This window comes from Homalodisca vitripennis, unplaced genomic scaffold, assembly GCF_021130785.1.
Source record: "Homalodisca vitripennis isolate AUS2020 unplaced genomic scaffold, UT_GWSS_2.1 ScUCBcl_1572;HRSCAF=5363, whole genome shotgun sequence".
In the NCBI taxonomy this organism is placed as follows: domain Eukaryota; kingdom Metazoa; phylum Arthropoda; class Insecta; order Hemiptera; family Cicadellidae; genus Homalodisca; species Homalodisca vitripennis.
In genome coordinates this window covers 33,637-54,367 of record NW_025777710.1, presented here as the reverse complement: position 1 = coordinate 54,367, position 20,731 = coordinate 33,637, and the positions used below count along the sequence as shown (strand labels likewise).

Genomic DNA, 20,731 nt, shown 5'->3' with positions numbered 1-20,731 from the left:
CTTTCGAAGCAATTGAAGAGAATAGTGAAGCTACAACGCCTACTGATATTGTTATAGCTTTTGCTGGAACCTGGCAGAAGCGGGGCTTCGTCTCAAAAAATGCTGCCTGTACTGTTACTAGCGTAGATACCGGTAAGGTTATAGACGTAGACATCCTTAGTAAATACTGCAGTGGTTGTGACCGAACAAAAGGTTCAGCAGAGAAGAAACTGCCCATCTTCCTAACTGCCAGAAGAATTATGAAGGAACCAGTGGTGGCATGGAGACAGTTGCTGCTGTGGGTGATTGTCTGCGATCTGAAGCTAAGCGCAATGTCCGCTACGTTAAATTTCTGGGTGACGGAGATAGTAAATCTTTCAGTGCAGTAGTAGAAAGCAGGCCTTATGGTGATTTGCAAGTGGAAAAACTTGAGTGTATAGGGCATGTTAGTAAACGTATGGGTACCCGTCTTCGCAAGCTGAAGCAAAAGTTAGGCGGAACATTGCTTTCCGATGGTAAATCAATAAAAGGCGCTGGAAGGCTGACAGACACTCTCATTGATAAGTTACAGATGTACTATGGCAATGCTATCAGAAGTAATGTCAATGACTTCAATAAAATGAGGGAAGCTGTGTGGGAAATGTACTGCCATAGCTTGTCCACCGATGCTGCCCCGAACCATATACTTTGCCCATCACATGGTGCAGATATAACAAAGCCTTAGCTGAAAAAAAGCATCTTACACCCATAAACCAGTACCAAAAGCAGTAATGGAAGCCATTAGACCTGTGTTCAAGGACTTAGTTAACCCTACTCTCCTAAGGCGTTGCCTTCATGGCAAAACCCAAAATGTTAACGAAAGCTTCAACAATGTGGTGTGTAGTAGGGTGCCAAAGAATGTTTTTGTTGGACTGAAAATTCTTGAATTAGGTGTTTTTGATGCCATAGTTACTTTCAATGAAGGGAACATATGTAGATTAAAGGTTTTAGAACAGTTAGGCCTAACACGCATCGGGAAATACACTCTGGAGGCGCTGAAGACGGCTGATGTGTCGAGAGTCAGAAAAGCGGAGATTACGGCGCAGTTAGCAACAAAAGAGTCCAGGATCAAGAGAAGAAGGCTAAGGCTTGGGGAAGAAAATGTTGATGATCCACACTATTGCCCCGGTGGATTTTAAAATGTAAGTGGGGTCTAATTAAAGTTTTGTCTTATGTTTATGTTCATTTTATTCAATTGTTTTCGTATTTCTTCGATTACAGAAAAGTTAATTTTTTGCACTTAGGTACACTTAAAACAGGAACCGTTTGAAATATCTTAATGTATTTTTTTTGCTTGTAGGGTATATATCAGAATGCAGCTCTGGAAGTAAAATCATAGTAATATTTTGACAAATGCCTTCAGAAAAAATTATTTTCACAATAAAAATATACAAACAAATATATGGGAGAAAAAAATCATAAATATCAAAGTACTGAAGATATTTTAACTCTTTTAGTTCCAGATATTTATATAATATAGATAAATAAACATGCAAAATTTCATAGCTTTATGTCTAATAGTTAAGGAGAAAAGTGTACCTAAAAAGCGTAAATTTAACATGGAAGGTATACGGACGTTAGACTCCCCTTAAAGCAGTGTTTAAATAGTATATGCGATGCAATAGATGTTTAAATTTGTCACTGGCGCAATCTTGTATTTGATATCTGCATCACTACTGATCAAGCACTGTTCTAAAATTTAAATTGCTAATAAATATTTGTTTCCTTCCTAAACTTCAACTAAAAGTGTCAACAGCTGTTTAATTTCGGTTAAATTTGGATAATGAAACGTAAATATTACAACTATTTCATCCGAATTACAAAATATTTCAGGTAATTTTTTAGATCCTTTTCTTCATATAAACCTACCTCAATTCTATATTAATTAACAATGGTTACCTATCGGTAGGAGATGTGATTCGTACTGACACTAAATTTGTTTGTGGGAGTCTGATCAAAAGTAGAACACTCGGAGTGTTAGATTAGACGAATCTAAGGCAGTAATGGAGGGGTCGATTATAATAGAATTATTACATTATTGCAGATTTTGACTGTCCATCTATGACATTCAAAGGCGGAGAAGATGAGGTCCAGGAGAAATTTTCAGTAATCCTGATCTACTTAACAAAGTTAAAATTTATTATATATATATATTTTATACACATGTTTTCTTACACTGTTAAACCACTCTCAGAAGAATTCTTGACGTATCTGAACCCTAAATTTTAGTTCAAAAATTATAAACATTAACATAAACAAAGAAACAGCTACCTGATAAATATTACAAAAAATTGAGGTTTGAGTATAACCATTGATGTTAGAAAAATACCGTATCTCAAAAATTGATGTCATAACCTTGACGTTTTTGTAGCGAGAAAAAGCGATTGTTCGAAAACTCGATTATTTAGTGCCGTTGCCTGTTACTAAAATATAGTGATAACAAAAAAACAGTACACACTTAACACACCGCGTGTGCTGTATGGTTATGTCGTCGTAAGTGCGTGTAAACACTTTTCAAAGTTTGTTATAAATGTCTCGGTAGTTGTAGGATTATACTTTTCTAAATTGAATAATATAGTGTTTAGAGATCTGTTTGTTCTTTCGTTTTTATTTTATAAGTAATACTTTACGTTATGGATTTTTACGACATTTATCGTAAGTTGACAGGACACAGTCCTAGAGTAGGCTTTAGGACTAAGGAGCAAATAGAAAAGGTGAGAAATTCTTTGCATAGTTTATTAGATGCAAGGCAATTCGCATCACATGTTTAAATGTCCAATGTTTAAATTTATTTACTTAGTTCAAAAAGCATTGTATAAAATTGTGAGTGATGTTTGATATATAGGTTATAAAGTGCTCATTCTAGCTTGATTTTGTATTCTATTTCAACACCAAGTTGTGAAAATTCTTTTAAGTATGGTTGTCATTAAGTCATTATGATGGGAAATTTTTGGTGGAAGTGTTAAATTACGATTTTTACGTTATTAACATATCGCACAAAACAGTATAAGGGCGGGACTTTAATAAGTGGCCTACATTCGTTATTCAATTGCTATTATCGAAAAATTTGATATATTATCCAACTTCGATGTAAGTAAAAATTGTACACAATAAATTACTGTAAAGTATGTAATTTTGGATATGTTATGAATATAGTAAATTAAGTTATGCCAGTGTTCTATTTTCAAACTATAAGCTGTGCTATATATAGCAAACAATAATAAAAAAATAATATACGAGTGCTGTATATCTACAATGTCCTGTTACCCCCAATGCACATGACAATGTTGTTTTGGCATCTTGATAGTAGTCTAAGACTATCAAGCTAAATAACTTTTAAAAAAATTGATATTTTACTGTAACATTTTTAATAATTCAATCTTTTATACTATTTCTCAGATGAACAACATAACTACTAACAAAGCACCAAATGTTTCAACTGATTTGAATAAGCCCATTAAGAGAAGTCGCTCTCTTGACAACATCGAAGAGAATTCTAGCGATGAAGATGAGCTAACTCTGTTGGATGGAATCAAATCAAGTACCAAAACTGAAAATTCAAAGCACAAAAAGAAGAAAAAAGGTGAGGCTGGGAAAAGTAAGAAGCAAAAACTAGCAGAATTGGAGCAAGAAAGGGTAAGTTTTAAATGAAGTGTCTATTATATAGTTTTATAATGTTCAACTTAAAAGCTGGAAAGTTACATAGAATGTGTTTTCATATCCTGAATTATTCAAATTGACTCGAAGCGATTTTAATTTGAATTTATCACTGGAGTGTAATAAATTTAAAAAGTACAAGTAAGAAAGTATTTTTTGTTTTAAAGGTAATTGTAACACTTCTCACAAGACTGTAATAAAGTTCTTTTTAACCTATAAAAAATTTAATTGCAGTCGACTCTGTAAAAGTAATGGGACTGTTGATTGTGTTCTGTATTTACCAGATTTAAGTAATTTTAGCAGGCAGTTTTCAGTTAAGCCTTTGTTAATTAAAAATTTTAAATCTATTGATAAAATATGTAAACTGAATGAAGCACTTTTAAATTACTGTAAACGAGCCAGTGTTGTTTTGTGTTCAGATAAATCGCTTGAGAAATGTTCACCGTATCACTGCTGTGGGGGAGAACCCTCCCCCTCCGGTAGAGAGTTTTGAACAGTTACATCTGGAGTACAAAGTGAGCAATATTATCATCAAGAACTTAGTTGCTTCTGGATATGAAACACCCACCCCTATCCAGATGCAGGCCATCCCAGCAATGATACAGGTCAGTGGGAGACTTTAAATTATAAAAACTTTCCTTCTAGAGTAATTAACTAGTCTTCAAAGAAATATTCTTATTGTGATTGCAATGTTGTAAGCATTTAGCTTAGTCTACTTACATTTCAGTATTAATAGCAAAATAGTTTACTTCAAAATGTCTTTTAAACTTTATATAGAAAAATCCAATACGGTACATCGGATTCATGTCATAAGAGTAATACAATCTAAAAATAAGAAAAGAAACAATTGGTGTATAAAAATGAGATTTAACCCTTTGAGTGCCGGAGCATCGCTATTTGCGATCCTGCATTATATGCAAGAAGTGCCAGAATCGCTATTTGTGACTTCTGCTGTAACGCTTATATTTAATATAGTATTTATCTAAATTGGCTCAATGACTATACATACGCATTCCAAAGGCTTCAATGTAACTTTTGATGAAGGTTTTCTTGCATTCTGGTTAGATTCTGACTTTTACGGCGGTTGTAAAGAGAGCGCGTCAGACGAGTTTAGAATCCACAGCTACACGGACGAACCGTCACATGTTTTGTTTGCGCTAGTATTTTCATATTATTTTGTTTGTGTATGTTGTTCTAGTCTGTGTATAAGTAGAACAATGACTTGACTGTAAGTTACGGTGATCGTTAAGCAGCTAGTACTTTACTAAATACATTTGTATAGTGTTTATGTTTTTTGTGTTTGTTTAGTGATATTTATAAATAATGAGTAGTAAAAACATTGCTGACAATGAAGACCTAGTATTGCAGGCATTAGATTCAAGCATTAGCAGTGTAGACAAGACACAGAGTATCAGGTTAGGTTAGAAACTTTCTACTTTTGTAGCGGTTCATATAATTTATTTTCCAAATTTTAATTATAAGTATAAAAAAAGTTGTTTTATGTCTTTTTGTAAAGAATTAAATGATAGCATAACTGAAAATGAAAAAATAAAATATTTCAATAACACTTCGTTGTGTCAAAATAAAAAACAAAATGTTTTTGTTCATGAAGTTATTTATCTACGAAACAAACAAAACCCCAGGACATTATACCAATAAATAATTTTTTTTATGAATTTTTAACCAGACCCTTGCAAAATTAGTCATTTTGGCTCGGCATTTCATGCATACCATGTAACAAAACACCACGGCACTCAAAGGGTTAAATACAGATTGAAAAAGTAAACTCCTCTGTAATATTTGTGTGGTTTTGAGTTAATTTTACTAACAATGTTTTGTACATTCAACGTTTTGTAAATAATAACCCAATAATTATTGTCATAGAGGGATAAGCTTTGTACCAGTTTGTTAATAATTGTATAGTGCCCTCTAAATGTTAAAAATTCTTGGAGCTGTACAGAACTAATTATGTTTGTTCTGCCACATAATCAATATGATGCTGCTATTTTAAATCACTTCTCAAATAAATGCCAATAAACAAAAAGCAGGGTCATAGCATTTTCCATTTGAGAGACTTCAAGTAAAATCTTGTGTTTTCTAAGAATTTAATTTTAGTTTATTGGCATTGCACCAATCAAGAATGGATTGTGAATTGTCTGTAAAAATGGCATTTATATTAGCTGTGGTCTTTTGTACTAGGAGGTACCTTGATTCTAATATCATTTGTAGTTAAGAATGTCAGTTTTATTAATCAATCCCCAATTACTATCTTGTAGGCCTTTTTATTTGGTATCGTCACTAACTCTGTTTCCAAAAAAGAATCCTTTGTAGCATCAGAGTTGCCTTTGTTAGAGTATCTAAAATGACTTATGGTGGATACCTTCAAGCCAAAAGTCTGCATCAAACACTTTAATCCACAGTGATAGGGGAACTACTAACCTTAAAGTCTGTTTTTTTTAACTTAGTTATTTCATAATTAGCTTTGGCAATGCCATTTAGATACTCTTTGATGTCTTTACATCCTACATTTTCAGAAAATCTTGAAACAAAAACATTTCTTTTACCTTTCTACTACGTTTAGTTTAGCATTACTCACAGTTGCACAACCAGTTAAGAACTTATGTTTGTTAGCACCAGCCTGGCATTGAGGCACAATTATGGTTTTTAGTTTTAACCTTAAAATAACCACTTTCCTTCAACTCCGCTGATGTTGATTTAGGTTTAGGTGGTAATACTGTTGATCTTCTTCTACTCATTGATGAAAACTCTCCAAATCTGAAATGCTGTCAGACTTACGTACGTCAATAGTCTGGTCAGTTTCACTCTGTTCTACACTATCTGATTTTCCCAATGCAGACATAACATGGATCTTTCCACAATTTTTTTTAAATATTAGAGTTACCAATTTTACTTTCAGCACTATCTATAATAATAATAATAATTCTTTATTTTGTCAAAAACACAGAATATACATTTTGCATATACATATTCATGCATAATAAAATACATACATACATTTACATAGCATAAATCAAAATAAATGTTCTTACATTAAGTAACTACAATATGTTCATTTTAAGATGCAAAAACAGTCTCAATAAAAGATAATATAACTTTAAAAAAAACTGTATTTAAGACAAGACAAAATAGGAACCTCATAGGTAAAACCAGTATTGGGATCTCCATCACTTAACTAAAGCAAAAAAAATCGGCTAGCAGCGACACGCAACTCGTATTAGGAAAAAAAATTTATTTTACTTAAAAAATAATCTCTGTTTAATAACTCTGTGCTTTAAATTACACAACTAAATTTATCCCTTCAAAAAAGTAACTGTACAACAATAACAAAATAAACTATTATTACAGAGGGAATAAAAAAAAAGATAATAATAATAAAATCTACACAACAAGTCTACACTAATTTAAATTGTGACATTTAACCAGTTGTCTATATTTTGTTGCTCAAACAACCAAATTTTTAGATTTTTCAAGAACTCATTTAGTTTTGTAAATTGGTTTATTTTCGGAGTTATTAAATTAAACAAACGCGGTGCCACACTAGTATAAAACTTTTGATGTACTGTTAAATGAGACTTTGGCACAAACACTACTTGATATTTTCTTAAATTATAGGTCGTTTGGCGAGCCACGGAAAATGAGGTGCTTCTAATGTAAAAGATTTTTAGTACTTTAAAAATGTATAAATGACGCAGTGGAAGAATCTTTAGGTTTGAGAAAATTGGCCATGTATGTTCAAATTTTTCTCTACGCACGATTAGTCTCATGAACCTTTTTTGAAAAATTATAATGGGATACAAAGTTGAGCAGTAGGTCCCTCCCCAGCATGTAATGCCATAAGAAAGCCTAGAGCCAACGAGAGCATGGTAAACCCCAACCAACACTTCAACACTCCTACACATCTGCTGAAGTAAATACATGCTCCTTAGACTAAGATACAACTCTTTTTTCAATTTTTTAATATGTTCTTTCCAGGTTAAACTGCTATCAATAACCAAACCCAAGTATTTTATACTTTTAACTTGTTCTAATTGTAAGCAATTACAATCATTACAACGTAAATGAAAACATCTGAAATCATGAAATTTCAATGGTATGTTAAAAGTTAAAACATTTTTCAGACTAAATATTATAAATTTGGTTTTTTCACTAAGAATCATGAAATGTTTATCAAACCACACCCTTAAATAATATAAATCTCTTGACATATCACTATGCAAAGCCCTAAGGTCAAAGTTATCATAAATAAAAGCAGCATCATCCGCAAAAGCAACGAGTCTGCCCTTAAAGCGTCCATCGCACAACTCATTAATGTACATTAAAAAAAGGATAGGCTCCAGGACTGAGCCCTGAGGCACTCCAAAATCAACAGAACCTGCATCACTTAGGGTATTGCCAATTCGAACCCTTTGCTCCCTCTCAGAAAGATAGCTGGAAAACCAGTCATGTGATAATCCCCTAATACCCGCTATCCACAGCTTCTCCAACAATATTTTATGATTAATGGTATCGAAAGCTTTTGTTATGTCAACGAATAATGCAGAAACTTTTTTATTATTGTTAATTGAGCTATAAACAGCCTCCATAAAATGAAGTAAGGCATCCTCAGTAGACATGCCTTCTCGGAAACCAAACTGGTTGTTACTGAAAAAGTTATGTTTATTTAAAAAGTCAACTAAACGCCTTTTGACTATCTTCTCAAGTACTTTAGCAAATACTGACAGCAGGGATATTGGGCGGAAACAATTGGGCTGTGTAAAATCCCCCTTTTTAAAAATTGGTGTCACAATTGCCTTTTTTAAGCAAAGTGGAAACTCCCCAGTTGACAAACTAAAATTATACAGGTATTCTAGAACATTTACAATATTAAGTGCTATACATTTAAAAACTGTAGAGCCTATCATATCAAAACCTGGTGCTTTATTGTTCTTCAAGCTCGCAATTATTTGTAGGATCTCTACAGTAGATGTTGGACACATAAAAAATGATTCTAAGGTAATCCTTTGAATGAATGTGTTGTTATAATCAGTGACTAGATCAAGATAATCATTATTTACTTGTGTTTGTAATTTATGTGTAACACTTAAAAAATGATGATTAAATTCATTAGCTATTTGAAAACTATCAGTGACCATACCATTCACTCCAAAAATTTCATTTATATCCCTTCTATTTTGTCGCTCTCCAATCAAACTATTCACTACTTTCCATTGAGATTTCATATCATTTGAGGCATTGTTAAACTGAGATCTATAGTAAAATTCTTTGGCAGCTCTTATGTCTAAGTTTAGTCGGTTTCTAAAATTAATATAATACCTTCTTAATTTATCATTATTCGGATGGTTCATTAGCAATCTGTATATTTTTTTCCTCTTTTGTAACCTTATCAGTAATCCGTCAGTAGCCCAAGGTTTTAGTTTAGATATTTTTTTATTTAATATCCTTTGGGACTTTGAAGCTTCTAATTTTGATTCTAAAATATTTAAGAAAAATTGAAACGCATCTGATACATTATTCTTAGTAAAAACATCAGCCCAATCCACTGTACTGAGTTCCACCACAAGCCTATCCATGTTTATTTTACTGTAGCATTCTGCAACCTTTCTTGAAACAGATTTGATAAAATTAATAGAAAAAACAACTGTTGAGTGATCCGTGATGTCATAGTGAAAAACTTTAGCTTTATATTCAAAATTAATGGAGCTATTATTTAAGAACCGTACAAAAACATGGTCCAAACAAGTAGCCGAATTTCCACTTATGCGAGTAGGCTCATTAATTAAACTAATCATACCCTTGCTAGCTAAAAGGCTTAAATAATTATCAATATCTACGGTCTGACACAAAATGTTGCAATTAATATCCCCAGCATAAACAATATTACGACCATTCAAGTATGTTAAAATAGTATCTAAATCATTAATAAATTCAAATTGTGATTTACTATGAAAGCGATAGACAGCTAGAACGGTGAATCCTTCCCGGTCATTGACTCTGACGTCCAGCTGTAGAATGTCAGCTGACTGAACAGCTATCTCTCTCACTCCACTGCACTGATAACAGTCTCGGACAAAAATTACTGTACCCCCTGCCCTGTACTCCTCATTACACTTTGCAAAAGCGTTGTAACCTTCTATTTTGTATAGATTTAATTCTACTTTACTAATCCACGTTTCTGTTAAAATAATCATATCAGGGAATAGGCTAGCTGACTCCAGGTCGCTTAAAAAGATATTAAAGTTTTGCCTCATACTTCTAATGTTTTGATTAACTATGGTAAACATGCTATTATCGGTATAAAAATTTTAAAATAAACAAAAAAACCTTAAGCCACTTGTTTTGGAGCCTCAGTATATTAAAAACAAGCTTTAAACAGGAATAAAAATATGTAGGCCTACCCACTACACAGTAAGCAGAATATATAGGCCCACTTTTGTTAATTAATACAGAAAACAAAACATTCAAACAGTATTCATCCCTCATATAATCCAGAATAAACCTAAAACCTACATCTTTACCAGACTTATATAAGATAATACATGTGAAAAAATAAGTTAACTTACAATACAACAGAGAAAACAAAACTAAGCTCACAGTTTGGCTAGATCTGCTTGAGAAGTTATCACTTTCACAGGAGCTTTTTCGGCCTTTCTCATAAGGATCTTGCCTCCCCGTATCCATAAGTATGTGTATTGTTTTTCTCCTTTCACAACTCTAGCTACATTCAGAAGTCGGCGCCTTCCGGGACATAGGCTTTCATTTATGTAGATAGGCTGAGCAGGGCTTGCTGTTAGGCCTATGTGGTGAGTAGAAAAATTCCTCTTCACACGTCTTCGTTGCAGCAGAGATTCAGCGTCCATACGTCGAGTCATCTTAACTATTATTCCGGGAGGTTTGTCAGTTCCATCCCTACTTCGTAACCTGTGGCAAGCACTAACCATAGAATTTTCAATGGTTAGATCTAATGCCTTCCCCACCGACTTGACTACTTCCAACACTTGTTCGCCTTTTTCAACTGGCACACCATGTATTTCGATAGTGTCCCTTCTCGAATATTGTTCACTGTCCTCTATACGGCTTTCGAGCATAGACACTCTGTTCTTTAGTTCGCTATTTTCAGCAGTTAGTTTGTTTACGAGCTCTAGCAAAGCCGCCATTTCTTCATTCTGTTTACCGACTAAACTTTTAGTTTCCTTTATTTCCTCAAAGGCAGTGTTGATTGACTTACCTAGGTTAGTTTCAATCCCCTTTAAGTCCTTTCTGAGGTCAGTCACAAGACTGTAGATATTGTCATACGTTATTGACGATCCGGATCTAGACTCAATAGCCATACTCTTACGACGCTCCTTCGAGCAGGGAGAGCACCGCCAGATAGATTGGTTGTCTTCATAATATTTAATGTCTTCAGGAGTCAGATCAACACACTTGCCATGAAAAGGCTTTTTACATTCAACACAGTCCACTTTAACAGAGTTCTTGCCAGTCTTAGATATGGGCTTCAAACACTTAGCACAATCTGCCATGATGTAGGCAAATATTAGACTTAGGCTAGCAGAAATTGAAAATAAACAAGCAACAATAGATAAATAGGTCACAAATAAAGTATACTTCACAACCGAAATAACGAGTTTTGAGCTCAAAACATCGCACAGAACACAATGACTTGTAACTTTTGAGGTTATGTTAGCGAGCACTGCTACACACGTCTGTCTGCTGCCGTGACTGACTCATGACTGAATCCTATCTTATCTTTAATAGGATTGGAAGAGTTAGTATTTCTAGATGTAGATTTTTGTATACTAGATTAAGATACTCTTTGACTGTCACAAGGCCAATATAAAATGTCGTCAATCACGTCTGTGAAGCCTTGAAGAATGGATGATAACCCCACATTCTCAGATTGAACTAACCTAACTGTTTTTGAAGTCCTTGAATATTTTGTGTTAGATCAAAAATGTTATTGGTCAGAATTTTAATATGTACAAAACAATTACATGAGAAATTACAGTCAACTTTGTCAAATAAGTTAATTGATCTCACTCATAGTCCTATCACGTTGGTAAAACTGCTGTTTAAAGTTGTTATCCACAAAATTGGATTTTTTGCCTTTTGAAAATGAGAATCTTGCTTACTTTTCCTGGAACACAGAAAATGAAACCACTTCATTCAGTTTCCTTCACACATTAGTCCTCCTGAGCTATTAATAGGTATCTCTTTTTGGAGAAGTACTATGTAACAGATGTTTACTACCAGATGCCATATTGGTATCCATGAATGATAATCATTTCATTCATAAAATGTTCAAGGATAATTTTCCTTATATAAGTATATATATATTTTTTAAATGTAGTTATTGCATACTTGCAAACATTAAAAACAACTTAATTTAAAGGTTTTGGTTTGTACAAAAGTTATGATTGGCGATATCATAAAAACAAAATATATATAAAACATAGGGCATTTAAATTTGAGTTAATCCAAAAAGAAAAAAGGTATTAAATTTTGTTATGTATTATAGTAAAATAATAGAAAATCTTAAGTGCAGTTGGTCAAAATCGCAACTTGCCAAAAAAGTAAAATTTTATTGCTCACTTTGGATTATTCAGTATTGTAACTATTTTTTTCCCAAATAATTACACTTTTAACTTATAATAGTGTAAAATAAAAGTTTAAAAAAAGTTTTTTTAATATCACTTGAGTGATCGAGAAAGTTACGATCCATTGACGTAATAAACTGTAATAGCTCACCAAAGCACACATTCACAAGAACACCAAAACATACAATTACTACTCGTAATACTCATAAGTAAGAAACAGCGACATCTGATTCGTACAATAAAGATACCTGTGTACACAGCTGGTGTAACACGTGAAGATGCAAGATATAGTTCCAATGATCAAAAAGTTTATTATTTAAGTGAATTGGAGATTACTCTTTCTATCAGCACCAATACATTTGAGCATATTTTAAAAGCGTAGGCCGTGTTAATAGACCCAATATTGGGAGCTGCTACCTAGAATGCAACTAAAATGCCTGATATCGAGTTTTCGCCATTGCAGGGTTAAATCTATTGGAGTTACCTTCACAGGTTACAAATGTCCACATGAGTTAGTAGATAGAAGTTTTGCAGTAATAAGACCTTAGTATTTTCTTTAGACCACAGCACTTCAGTTCAACTGCTTTGTTGTATAAAGTTATAAATCCTAATTTGAAGCCCAAATTATTTTAAATATTGATATATCTAAAATTATTTAAATTTAGTAGTGATAACAAGTGTACAAATAAATGACTACTCGATCTTAAGAGAATTATTTTCTGTTGTAATATTTTTACAACTATTATAATTTTGTATATATTCTTCCCCATAGTTTATATTGTTCTTATTAGCTATCAATGATCTGTAATCTTTTGCTTTTTGATAATGGTGACATTGTCATAGATCCTAAGTTGAAAGTAAATACAGTGTAACACAGGTCTCAGTAGTGGTAGACCATATCGCTCTTGAAAATATTCAATTAGTATTGATTTAGTGGCAACAACTTAAACAATTTTTTGTAGAATCCTTTACTACACTCTGGAAGGAAACTGTTACTGTGTTACATTTTTATCAAATGTCAGAATAAATCAATTTGTACAATAAAAAGTGAGTAATACTTATTTTGTATTTTTTTTATTACAGGGGCGACAGATCCTAGCCTGTGCTCCCACAGGATCGGGGAAGACGTTAGCGTTTCTGGTTCCCATCCTGCAGAGTCTGGCCTCACCCAAGAACTCAGGATTCAGAGCCCTGATTGTCTGTCCTACCAGAGAATTGGCTCAGCAAACGTTTCGGTGAGTCAGACACATTTGATATTATATTAACAATAAGTTCATGACAGTGTATCCACTATATATACAATTTTGATACAATTAATACAATAATACAATTATACTACTATTCACCTTTGTTACACACAAGGTGTTTTTCTAATACTTTTAGTGCTGAGCATTAGTGTTATGGGATCCTGCAACATTAATACTTTTGAATCCAGTAAATTTGTAGAAAACTAGACAAGATTTTTATTTTTAAATCAAAACTGGCGAACCAAAATCTAGATAGTTATAGGAATAATAGTTATTTAAATTACAGCATCTTAAAGAGAAAAAAAATTATAAAAAAGTTAAAAAATTGAAAAAATGTATCCACTAAGAACCTACAGCAAATGTAGGAGTTCAGAACACTGTAGTTCAACAAAATGTTGTGAAAATTAGTATTTCTGGTACCATTTCTCAATCATTGATAAAGCTAAACTTATGAAACATTTTAGTTTTTAAGAGAGCTATCGATAGGTGTAATGAAAGTCATATCTTACTATTTTTTTAGTTTTTACAAGTTTGAAATATCCTGGACTTTGAGCAATTGTTAAAAATTGGAAATTTACTGTAAAGTAATAGCTGTTACATATTATTAGAAGTAGTACCTTATTGGTAAACTTGGATAAACATTTTGATGTGTTAACATTTTTAATAAGGTGTTCAATAAAAAAAAACAAATTAAATAAATTAACTTTTTTTCTAAATGATCAGAGAATAAGAGATTTTTAAAATAAGGTACAGCTCGAACTATGTTTACATTTGAAAATCTTTCAAAAATTACCACCAAAATTGCCATTTTTAGGTATTTTAGAGTGTTACAAAAAATTTTTCCCCGAATTCTTTGGGATCAAAATATGGAGGTTTTCAAAGAAATTAAGATGGTAGGTGTCTCAGTTTAGCTCCATGGTTTTAGCCACTATACGTACATCGTGGATGGGTGGTCTACTTCACTTCCTGTATATTATAAATCTGAAGGTTTGTGAAGATGTTTGGATGTTTGATACTCAATCTCAATGAGATATCGGAGTAAACCTTAGGCATATCTTTCTTCCAAAATACTAAATAAAGTTTATTTACTGTTAAAATATTGATAAACATATTTTTACAACTGCTTGAACCACAGAACGCAGCATACCACGTAGTTTACCAGTATTTTGTATTTGCATGAATAAATATCACTTGTTATTGTGTGATGCATATATTAATTAAAAATAGTATTGTCTAACTTTTAATATAGATAACAACAGTCGTATGTGATTCAATGTAACCAAAATTATTTGCAAAATGCTTCAACCTAAAAAATAATTTGTAATTTAAAATCAAATCCAATTTCTTTATTTAAACTAACACGACGTATTCTACGAGGGCTATCCTGTGGACTAACGTGGTCATTTTGATGCATGATGGCGAACGAAGTGGACAGCCAAGCATTTTGACCGATGAAATTGTCTCTAAAGTCAATGAGAATATTAAAGAAGACCGCTGATTCACAATAACTCTCACTTAGTTTTCCTCAAATTTTATGGAGTTTGTTACATGAAATTGTTACGCAGAAGTTAGGTTACCATAAATGTTGTGCAAGTTAAGTACCGAAAATCTTAATAGAAACTCATAAAAATTAGTGTATGGCTGCTTTATTGACATTTTTGGACACTTGAGAAAAGATGGTGACTTGCTGCTCGATCGAATCATTACAGGAAATGAGACTGGGGTAAAACACGTGAATTGCAAAACCATATTACAGTGAACACACTCTCCCCAAAAACCAAGAAAATGCATGCAAAGATTGTCAGCACGGAAGATTATGGAAAGTGTTTTTTGGGACTGGAAAGGAGTTCTTGTTGTTGATTTCTTACAACGTGGCACAACCATAAATTCTGCGAAGTATTGTGAAAACTTATTGACCACCAAAATTCATTGGTGGTCCGAGGATTGTTCAAATGCTCTAAAGGATTGTAGGAAATGTTGACAGAATTAAATGATTTCCAACAGAAGCAAATCTTCAAAGATACCGAAGATCTAGAGCAAAGGCGAGACAAATCTTCAGATTGAGTAGAAGAGGCTGTCATGGTTAGACTATACTAGTAAACTTCAAAGAACCACTTCCACAGCAGATGTTTGGAAAAAGTTTCCAACAGTTTATAACAATTCCCCTCTGTGATCTTTCATAGGCCCGAAACAAGATAGGCAACATAGTTACAGATCCTTAGACTATTGCCAATCTGTTTGAAATGCACTTCATGGAAATTTTGAAAATTCTTTGTATTATCGCGAATTCAAAAATTTTAAAACCAACCAGGAAAGATTACCCCTGAATTTTTAAATAAATGATAACTCCCCAGAGAACCTTCCCTTTTCTAAAGATGAGCTTAATTCTTCACTTAAATCTACATCAAATTCTGTATCAGGTCCCCATATTATACACTATGCTTTGTTGTGTAAGCTGATGGAAGATACAAAATATGATCTTTTAATCGACATCTTCTTATACAACAGAATATTTTTAGAAAACAAATCTCCCTTGTCTCGGTGTTGTTCTCATATTATCACCTTACACAAATGAGGTCAGGAAAGAACTTCTCCAGGAAGCTATTGGTCCATTTCTCCTACGACTTGCCTCTGCAAATTCTTCGAGAGGATGGCTAATCAGAGACTCGTCTGGTTTCTGGAGGAGAACAATCTTCTTTCATTCTCACAGTGCGGTTTTTGTCAGGGCAGATCAACTACCAACCAATTAACTGCCTTGGAGTTAACAATTCTTAATTCCTTTATTTAAAGGAAATGTTAACCACGGTATTCTTAGACATAGCGAAAGCGTACGACACAGCTTGAAAAAGAAGCATTGTAAATACTTGAATATCCTGGGGAGTGGGTGGGTTACATGATAAACTTTATTGTTCATGTTCACAATGCTTTTCTTGTCAAAAAGAAGCATTGAGGTTACTCAAGAAAATGAAATCCCGCAAGGTAGCGTTTTAAGCTGTACTCTTTTCACCATCGCTATTAATAAAATTACTTTCTTGGTGCACCCCGTCAGCTCTTCTGTTTTTGTAGACAACTTCCCTAAGGAAGGGGGTTTTTGTTTTGGCGAGGAAGCCTGCTACGTCTGAACGAACTCTTACCATGTTATGATCAACAGACTGGAACATTGGCATAGGGTAATAGGCTTTTCTTTTTCAACATTAAAAACAAATTGTATAGTTTTTACCAGGCTTCAAACTGCAGAGAGGCCATTGCTGTTCTTGAAGTGTCAAAGAATTAGTAATTGTGAAACAATTAAATTTACTTTGATTCACGTTTCACATTGATATCACATGCCAGGGACCTAAAGAAAAATATTTGGCAACTTAATATTCTTAAAGCTCTAAGTGAAACGAAATGGGGGCAGATAGAAATTGCATGCTCAGGTTCTTGTAGATTACTGGAGCCAAGCACATGGGTCTCTAAATGTTGGACTCAGTTCACAACTCCACTATACAACTGGCTACTGGAGCTTTTCACTCCAGTAATCAGTCTCTTGGTTGAAACCAGATAACCTTCCCTTATGCACAGACGACCAACGATTGTCACTTAACTATGTCCATACACATTCAGCAAAACCACAAAAACCCAGATAAGACTCCGTCTTACAAAACCCGTTCCACGATTTGTTCCTTGCAAGGCCTAGATACTCAGCTCTTCTTGGACTTAGGCTCAGAACATATGCATGTGAAATTGGTCTACACAAATACGAGTTCAGGATAATACACCAGTGCTACGTCTCACCCTGGAATGTTTCAAGGCCTATGATACATTTGAGTCTGTCCTGTTTAAGGAATCAACTCTAGACATGACGCACCAGCAGCATTTCCGTCAGATAATAGACAAACTCATACCATGCAATGTTGTCTGTTCTGATGGATCGAAGAAAAATTCGAGAGTTGAATGCGCTTTTATCACTGCGGGTAGTCGATATGGACTTACCAATGATTTATCTATATTTACAGCTGAATTAACGACCATACAAAAGGGCCTTAACATAGCGTGGTTCAAGACTGGGAGGCTGGTAATCTGTACCGATTCCCTTAGTAGTTTGCAGGCAATCAATGATTCTTATTCCAAAATCATTCTGGTCCCCGAAATATGGAACTCATTCCATTCTCTCCAGTTCAACGGGGTTGTCATTGTATTAATTTGGGTACCTGGACACGTAGGTATGTCAGGAAACAAGCTCGCAGATACAGGAGCAAAAGAATCATTAGAGCTCCCAGCCCTTCACCGCTCGGATGGTGGCATCAGACATTGTCTCGGTGGTGAAAGCCAAAACAATAGTGAGGTGGAACTTTGAGTGGTGGATAGTTAACAATAAGAAGTTATGCTTAATAAAAGACAGTATGAAGCTATGGGAGATGGCTTGTTGTGAGGATGTGGTGCTGTTTCACATACTGCTCACTCATGGATATCTTATGACTCGAGACAACCCATAGGTTTATGACACTGTAACCACAATGGAGCATGTTCTTGTTGATTGTCCTTGCTATTCATGGCACAGACACAACATAAATATTCCAATTTTGTTGAAAGATCCGATAATAAATCTTTGAGCCTTCTTTTCTTTCTTTAAGAAACTTCTCTTGTAAATGTTCTCTATCTTATTAAATTGTTGTTGTTGAGTTTTGATTAATCAATTGTTGAATGTTGTTAATTGTTGTCTGTTATTGACTGTTATTTCTTATTGAGCTGGCCCCTTTACAGCCATTTCGATAAAAATTACATCAAACGATTTATTGGTAAAATTGTTGTGTTAGAGCCTATTTATGTATCGTTATCTAGTTTGTTGTTGAATTATTATTAAAATAGATTATTTTTATCGAATTGGTCCCTTTACAGCAAAAAAATATTGTCTGTAAAATTTATAATAATTTAGTTTTTATTTTCATGTGGTATATACGAAGATACTACTTTTTATAGCAATTTCACACTACCAATTTGACACTAACGAGAAATTTGCATGTGAAACTGTGGGTAATTGTTATTAACTATAGGCTAATAATATACCATTCATTTTTTATAATCTTTTAATAAGTTCCATGTATGTTACAGAGAATGTGCTTGGCTCAGTGAGGGCACAGGTTTGAGGGCGCAAGTCATGAAGAAGAGTGCTTCTCTGGCTATGTCTAACAGAACCTCTGATTTCACTAATAAAAACGGTGAGTTAAACATATATTTGAGTGTACGTACGTTTAATGTGTTATGTTTTCAACTTCCTTTGTAAAATTAAGATTTCCCTGTTTAATGAGATTTAAATAAAATTTAGCTTTTCATTTGAATTAGTGTACTTTAACCATCTTACGTGCTATAAAACAGTTTGGAGAGAAACTCATTCTATGTCATTATTATCCCCTTGACATCAAACGGGTAATTGGCAATATTCATCTAGCTGTAGTATATAACTTTTTTTATGTTTGTTTGCTTTACATCAATGTGTTACATCAATACTACCTCAGGCCTTGGTTTCCAGCACTCAATGGATTGCATGAAGCAGTTAAATTTGTGATTGATCAATCATTTGAGTGCTACATTTAATTTTTTCAAAGTAGTACCTTTAGTCTTACCTCTTGAAATTGTTATCTTAAATTGTGTTTGGTTTATTCAATTTAATGAGAATGTTGCATTCAACTAAAGTTTTTTACTGTACTTCAGTTCTATCAGCTCCATATTCTGTATTTGGCTTTAATATAGAATTTTTTGACTCCAGAAATAAATTATCATTACAACCTTATCAGTTTTTTTTAAACAAAACTGATTCTTCCTATATGGAATTTATATATGTGTAAAGAACTTAGTTAAGTCTGAATCTTAGCTTGATCATGGATCAAGTAACATGCAAAGTGCCACCAGAGAGACATGAATGTATTTATCAAGATTCTTTGTTATCAGATTTTTGCAGTGCTCCCTATGAGGTTGAAATCAATAAAGGAAGCCATTATGTACTGTATATTTAGCACATAAATGTGGGTAATTCATAATATTAATTAGTTTTTGTCTAGATTTGATCTCTTTTGTATGTTGCAGATATATTAATAACAACACCAAACAGAATTGTGTACATGCTGAAACAAGAACCCCCACTTATATCTTTAAAAAGGTAAATATTTGAAAAATGATGTAATTGTTATGTTTAACCCTTATGACTCATGTTGGATACCATCCAACATCACGATTTTGGTACTCCAGTTGTATGTGGACAGCATCCAACATTGTAATGACGTCACTTTTGCTTAATTTTCAGCTTGTCTACAATGTTTCCAATTGATGCTGTGATAGTACAGCATTCTCAGGAACTAGCATACGCTCACATATATTCGGTAGTTTCCCATCTAACAATGTGTAAGGAAAATGAGATAAATCAAGTCCTTCATAAACAGACCATCGGCTATCTGATCCAGCATCACCACCTTCACTATTTGTTGTTGAACCTAGGCCTAAGTTATCATCACTGTCACTCTCTGTTACATTTTCCAATCTTGGAAGAGTGTCATCACCATTACTTTGTATATTATTGTCAGTACTAGAATCTTCGTCATTCTCTAACTCAGCAATAACTTTGAAACCAGAAAGAAAAGACGTACTTGGTAACAACATATTGAATTACTGATGTGAACACGTCTGAAAATAGGCTCGAAAACTGACTAAAAGAACCAAAGCAAGTTAAACCAGCAGACGCCAACTGTTCTCCAGCTGTCACATTTTGGTTTCTGAGAATACTAAGCGATCACAGCACCAATTGTAAACATCACAATTCTAACTGAAACAAATGTGATGTCATTGCAATGTTGGATACTGTCATACATATGAATGGATAAGTTAAATCATTGAGATGCAAATACCTGAAAAAATTCAAATAATGAAAAAAATTAAATATCAGGAAATATGAGAATGGGCAGGAATATTCCTTCAATGAGCTTATTTATTATTTGGTTGTAACTTCTGTGAGCAAACTGGCAGAGCGGCAATGGGGTCACCATTGTCACCTGTAGTAGCAAACCTATATATGGACAAATTTGATATGATTGCCCTGAAAGAAGTGCATAAGAAGCCAAAGTTATGGGTTGTTACATAGCCCAGGTTGGTTTCATGGTAACTACTTGAGTACTGAGTTCATTAGGGATACAAAACATATGGTTAAGGAAAGTTTGGTTA

General features: G+C 33.5%; 1 protein-coding gene across 1 annotated transcript in view; it reads left to right on the top strand.

Annotated features, from left to right (window-relative positions):
* Positions 1–2,476: 2,476 nt before the first annotated feature.
* LOC124371541 (probable ATP-dependent RNA helicase DDX52) overlaps positions 2,477–20,731 on the top strand; it is a 46,360-nt gene continuing 28,105 nt past the window's right edge. Inside the window, exons 1-6 of the mRNA XM_046829893.1 lie at positions 2,477–2,732; positions 3,418–3,654; positions 4,095–4,280; positions 13,374–13,525; positions 18,632–18,738; positions 19,604–19,676. Coding sequence (XP_046685849.1) covers positions 2,652–2,732; positions 3,418–3,654; positions 4,095–4,280; positions 13,374–13,525; positions 18,632–18,738; positions 19,604–19,676 — 836 coding nt within the window. The 5' untranslated portion in view covers positions 2,477–2,651. The remainder of the gene's footprint in view (positions 2,733–3,417; positions 3,655–4,094; positions 4,281–13,373; positions 13,526–18,631; positions 18,739–19,603; positions 19,677–20,731) is intronic.